Source organism: Panonychus citri, unplaced genomic scaffold (assembly GCF_014898815.1).
Source record: "Panonychus citri isolate SS breed McGregor unplaced genomic scaffold, ASM1489881v1 Contig00137, whole genome shotgun sequence".
Classification (NCBI taxonomy): Eukaryota; Metazoa; Arthropoda; class Arachnida; order Trombidiformes; family Tetranychidae; genus Panonychus; species Panonychus citri.
The window spans coordinates 428,380-435,210 of NW_026515542.1; the positions used below are offsets into that span (position 1 = coordinate 428,380).

The following is a 6,831-nucleotide window of genomic DNA, read 5'->3' on the forward strand; positions in this document are numbered from 1 at the left end:
TAAAGAAAGAGAAAACAATTATGTCTTTCTTTTCTTTTGGATTTTCTCTCTCTTTTCATTCTTTCTCTCTTTCTCTCTTCTAATTTACACTTATCATCCATATCTTTCACTCTAAAATCCATTGAAAACCAGTCCACCCCATCAACTTTAATCTAATCTTCATCTTGATCATCATCATCATCATCATGGTAACTCCTCCTTCCTTGTACCACCTTCCACCTCCCACCTCTTTCTTTCCTCTCTTTCTTTACTTACTAAATGAACGACAAGACAATTCATGTTTACATGTAACTTTTTTGTTTGTTAGTAAAACACATTCAGTTGATTGTATCACTCTGTACATATTTCGTTCAATATCTGTTTATGTTTACAGTCTGTTCAATATACACATTCTCACATTTTATCCTCCCCCTTATCATCATCATCTCTCTCTCTCTCTCTCTCTCTCTCTCTCTTGACTCAATACATTGTTGATTTTATTTTTGTTACGTTTATATTATCTATAACTGTACATCAATTCAATATCCACACACACTGTATGTGTTTAAATACATTGTTGTTTTTTGTTGTTACTGAATCCCTGATGATTATTAATCAACAACAATTTACTTAATCAACATTGTTTGTATGTAAATTGTGTGAACCCATTTTAACCTAATCAATTACAATCATGGTTACAATCAACAATTACAACGATTATCACAATTATCGCAAAGAAACATCAAAATGTTCATCATTTCAACCAATCAATTGATTTAAAAGTTGATTGTCTCGTGTCTCGTGTTTGTGTGAGTGTATTTGTTTGTTTTTATTTCTCATACAATTTAATTTGCTTTGAGATTTTACAATTAGACAAATTTAATTGTTCATGTGTGTTTTTATTTGTTAATCGAGAATAACAAAACACATTATATAAATATACCAAAGAAGATCAAGATTCATTCATTTCAACAACCATTGAGTTTACTACATTGATCCATTGATAAAAAAATAGTAATTAACCTGTTCCATTTTTTACCTTGATTCTCACCACGATTCTCAGAGTCGATAAAAGTTCAAGTGAAATGCCGAGACCCGGAAGGTCTACTTATGGTGATCAAAAGCCTCCCTATTCATATATAAGTTTAACCTTTATGGCGATACAATCGTCGGGTGAGAAAATGTTGACATTAAGTGATATTTATAAGTTTATCATGGATCGATTTCCATATTATCGGAAAAACACTCAACGGTGGCAGAATTCATTGAGACACAATCTCTCATTTAACGATTGTTTCATTAAGATTCCAAGGCGACCTGATCGTCCAGGTAAAGGTTCATATTGGGCTTTACACCCAAGTTGCGGGGATATGTTTGAAAATGGTTCATTCCTACGTCGACGGAAACGCTTTAAGCTACCTAAAAGTATTAAAGAAGCCGCAGCCATGGCAATGGCGGACATGAAACATTATCAGAATGCAATAAACGCTGAGAATGCAAAATTAAAGTTAAACAATAATGGTGATGGTGATGTTGGTCCTGGTGGAAGTCGAGATGCCGATGGAGATGGAGCTGGAAGTGGTAGCGGTGGAAGTCGTTCAAGTATTAACCTTGGCTCACCAGGTTCCCCTGTATCTTCACACCATCATATTCACAATCCACCAATAAAACTTCACGGTCACCATCATAATCATCATGTTGGTCATCATCCAACAGGTCACCATCATCATCTTAATCCACCTCCACCTCCAACTCATCATCATCATCATCACCATCAAGCATCACATTTACATAATTTACATGCAGCCGCTGCTCACCATCACGCTGCCCATCACCTTTTCGGCCTGGGCTTCGGTGCTGCCGCTGCTGCAGCAGCCGCAGTTGCCGTTGCCGCTCAAGCGGCTGCAGTAGCCGCTGCATCTTCAACATCATCATCAACCCTTTCAACTTCATCATCTTTATCCTCTACATCATCAACCTCACCCTTATCCACAAGTTCACCTTCATCATCTTTAACCTCATCATCATCAACCACAACAACAACAACATCCACCGATCTGAGTAGACTTCACCCTCACCACCACCCACTCTCCCTCTCCTCCCTACACTCACCTCTCTCTCACCATCACCACCACCATCATCCTCTTCATCAGTCACCATTTGCATCCTTATTATCCGCTGCTTCCTTAAATCATCAACATAAATCACCTTCCTCATCAAACTCCCCAATAATCAATACCAACAATCAAACTAATTCAACAACTTCCGGAACATCATTAACAACCAACAACAAGCAACCCTTTAGCATTGAACATTTAATTGGACCAGATAAAGTGAAAGAGAGACCCTCATCTCCAACCTTATCATCCCCACCATCATCACCTCTCTCATTATCAAAATGTGATGATGATAATCCTAATGATGATAATATAACAATTGATTCACCAAATGATGACGATAAATCAACTATTGTAAAGATAAAATCTAACGGTAAACACTCACTATCCTCTTCATCTTCATCATCAACATCCTCATCTCCATCACAATCACCTTTACCATCTCATCATCATCATCATCATCAATCCAATCAACAACATAGATCCCATCATAATCCCACCAACACAATTACAAACAGTCCATCGTCACTGCCTTCACCTTTATCATCTCTCTCAACCTCATCATTAGCCACCTCTGTTTCCCATGACACCCTAGTGGCCGCAGCTCATCAAAACGCTGTTGCATTTCAAGCTGCCCTTCATCAGGCCGCAGCGGCTGGACTCGCTTTCCGCCCCAGATTACCTGCTTTTCCAGATTTCCCACCATCATCAATCAATTCACTTCCCTGGTAAGTTAATCATCATTAACACCTTCAAGAAAAAAAAAACGAAATAAGAATTCAATTAACTAGCATCATCATTAACACTCTGATCATCATCATCATCATCATCCTAAATCAATTGATTTGCTTTTGCAAAGAAAAACTTAAAATCAAATTCAAGTATTTCCAGTATCATGTTAATCCTCACGATTAAGATTACATTTTATCAAGAAAGTTAATCTTTGGGTGTTAATAGTAATCAAAGTTGTATCTCTCTGTGTTGAAAATTATATCATGAAAACCTTTTTATTAGCTACACTTTTCCCGTTGGATTAATCTAATTACATGTTAATCAACAATTTTTTTTTTCTTCATAATTGATAATATTGTTTACGATTAAAGGGATTTCTTTTATTATCCAATTCAAGATTAAGAAGGATGAAAAGTTTATGAAACTAATGAGAAGCTCATGTTAATCATACAGAAGCGATAATGATAATTTAAGAGCGGTATCAACAATGATTAAAATCATCTTTTTACCAAACATCAAATAATCAACAATCAATTTCGATGATCACAATGAAAAGTTTCAACAATAATCAAGATTATACAGTTGCCTCTTATATAGACAAGGAACAGAAAAATCAAAGTTAGTAGTCTAATCATTCACGGGAAGTTAATTTAATAATAAAGGTAGAAAAATGAAACTGTAAATAATAGTATTAAATGTTGATAACAATTGGTTAATGATACAGGAATTGAGGATAAAGATTAAGGGATGAGGATGATAATGATAACTTATCCATCAATAGGATTTTCATGTTTCATCACTTTGAAACTAAGAAGCAACAAAACAACAAATCAGATTCATAAGAATGGGAAGAAAACAAAATCGTGAGTTGTAATGAATATTAAATGTTCAATATTTCAATTGATAAAATTCAGGATAATAATATGAAATTACAATTACATGATGATGATGATGATGGTGAGATGATGATAATAGTCATGATGAATTGGATAATGTTGATGGATAAATAAAAGAGATTCAATAATATTTAGTAACAGTTAATTTGTTGATATTCTTGTTCCCTTAGCACTTTCAACAGGGTGAATAATTCTGGTTCCAATAATGATGATGGTGCGATTGTCAATGTTGGATCTAAGTTCAGATTCTGGTTGGGAGTTAAAGAGTAACTGTAGATTCGTAAGTGTTTTTTGATTGCCTGGACTAATCAGCAAAATTGGTCGTCAATTAATTATCAAAAATATCGATAATTTCAACTATCAACTTAAGGATTAACAACAATTACAACAGCAACAATTAAACACGATGATGATAATCAATCACATATATACATACGTATATGAATATCTGATAAGTATATATAAATATTATATATAAAATAGTTGGGACAATTAACTAATCAAATTTGTAAAATATAAAAACCACCAAAAGCTTAATTAATCAACCCCATTCATCAATAATGATAATCATATATACACACAGACAACAATCAATTAATTGTGTGTTCCCTTTGGATTAATATAATAAAACATTTTGCCAACCATTAAAGAAAATTAAATTTGATTCAACAACAACAATTTAGTGTTCTATTGTTTTTTTTTTGATTGTTTGTTACCTTACCCTTGACCATTGGCTATTAAAACAATTTATCTCTCTCTCTCTCTCTCTTTTCATTCATTGATTGTTAACCAAAGACAATTAACTGATTGAATGAACTTATTAGCTTTGTTTTTGTTTTTTTTACAACTTGATTCACATAATCATGTTGACTTTCCCGAGAACAGTGAAAAAATAAGTTAATTCAATCAACAATCAACAATCAAATCAACACAATCAACAACAACATGTTCCGTTTATTATAACATCATAATCATCATCAATTTGCTCAAATCTAGTTTAACATTTAATTGCATTTAGATGATGATTAAAGGATTACCATTAATCCCTCTAATCATCTCGTGCTTCTAGGTCATTGTTACCATTTAATAAATTGTTCAATTATCTTTTTGTGTGTGATTTAAAAGCTAAATTGTTGCTTGAAAATTGATTTAACTCAATTAACTTGAATACATAAATTGCTGGGATGATAGTAAAAAACAAAACTATGATAACTTGGTAATAATTTTATTATCCCAATTGAAATAATTATTATCCCAATGATTATCACAATAATTTACCGATTATTATTAATAATGATTAACTAATATCTTGATAATAATCAACAACAATTTAACAAATCAATTCACCTTTGGTAACCATATTATTGTGAATGGCAAATGATTAAGTTTTTACAAATCAATTTGAAAACAAATTAACTAATAACATTTAAATTGCTAACAAAGACTAAATTATCAAGCCCAGAAATTAAATCTAATATTTACAATCAACAGCAATTTAACTTGAAATGGTGATTAAGTTAATACAAATCACCAAATTTAATTGTTACTCTATTTAAATGATGAACAATTTAAAATTATTTACATTTTATGTAAAAACAATTGCATTTATAATCTAATGGTAAACAATTAACAAATTGATTTGACAATCAAACAAATGATTCATATTTACAATTATGCTAATTGTAAATCAATACACACCTTAATTATTGGAAAGGTGTCCCAACAACAATCAATTTAATCACTGAATCAATTCAATTAATTGTTTCGTTTTTTACTTTTCCTTTTTGATTATTAATTTTAAATCATTTAAATTGATTGGTTGTTGGATTGGTAACAATTAACATTTTATTAATATCTAAAGCCCAACCTATGTAATAATAATCAAATATAGCCTCGGGTTTAATTGCTACCGGACTGAGGATGATAATGTTAATTGTTACTCTTGTTGTTAAAATATTGTCTCCATATTAAATTAATCAATCAAACAATTTACAGCTGCAGTTAATTATTATTATATTGTCTAAATTAATTACAATTAACTAACCAAGCAAACAAATAATCAACCGCGTCCCCAACAATCAACCAAACTTTATATCAATTTAAATGGTTAATCTTTAATAGGATCTAAACAATTTATTGATCATTGACTTTCAATTATTAACCATTGTTGTTGGTGATTAGTTGATTGTTGTGATAAAGATCAATAGTTGTAACTTTTGATTAATTTAAATATTGATTCATAATTTTCCATTGTTACAATTGTTATCATCACTTGTTGATAATTAACACCTAAATTCTGGTTGATTGATGAAGTTAATTGTTACAGTTAGTAATCAATTTAATCTTTATTTATATTATTACTTTTCATGTTAGAACTTTATTTTTCTCGTCGAATTTGTTGGAAAAAAAAGTTCTAAACAATTAATTGTTATTCTGTCATAATTAAACTTATGTACAAAGGTAAATATTGATTTGATTGTTGATCGATATACAATTTTTCATGATTGATAAAAATACAACAATCAAATGATCAAAATTCAGATCATGTTAATTGTTGTTTTTTTTTATATCAATAATTATCATTAAAATGATTGAGACACAATTTAAGTTACAATTGATTGTTTTTCTGTTATCAAATCTAAACAATCAAAGAAACAAACCACAATTTAATCATCTTAATTGTTGTAAGAAATGATGAAAGTAATTAAATCGTCATTTAAATCAGTTGTGAAAAGTATTAATCATCAGTAAATCAAACTTTACAATCTAAGAACGTGAATCTCATTATAATTAATTTTCTGCCAATTCAATCAAATGTTAATCATTTCCCGATTCTAAAATACAATTTAATAGATCACATCTCACTATTTTCGATAGCAATTAGTTAAATTTGATTATATTGATTTGTCAATCAGTGAGAGAAAACATAAAAAATGATTAATCACTTTTAAGTACAAATTTACATTATTAATATCAATTGGAAATACAGAGAAAACAGAAAAACAAAACTAAAATCAAAGTTAATTGTTATTAAATTGTCAGATGATAACATGGAGCATATAGAAGACAATTAAATCTAATTGTAATAATAATTTCAAATCAAAGGC

General features: G+C 30.6%; 1 protein-coding gene across 1 annotated transcript; it reads left to right on the forward strand.

Moving 5' to 3' along the window:
- The first annotated feature begins 191 nt into the window (after window positions 1-191).
- LOC128392835 (uncharacterized protein DDB_G0271670-like) lies at window positions 192-4,414 on the forward strand. The gene is made up of 2 exons (XM_053352920.1): window positions 192-2,824; window positions 3,895-4,414. Exons 1-2 carry the CDS (start codon window positions 1,065-1,067, stop codon window positions 3,992-3,994), a joined length of 1,860 nt encoding a protein of 619 aa, XP_053208895.1. The 5' UTR covers window positions 192-1,064; the 3' UTR covers window positions 3,995-4,414.
- Window positions 4,415-6,831: the final 2,417 nt, after the last annotated feature.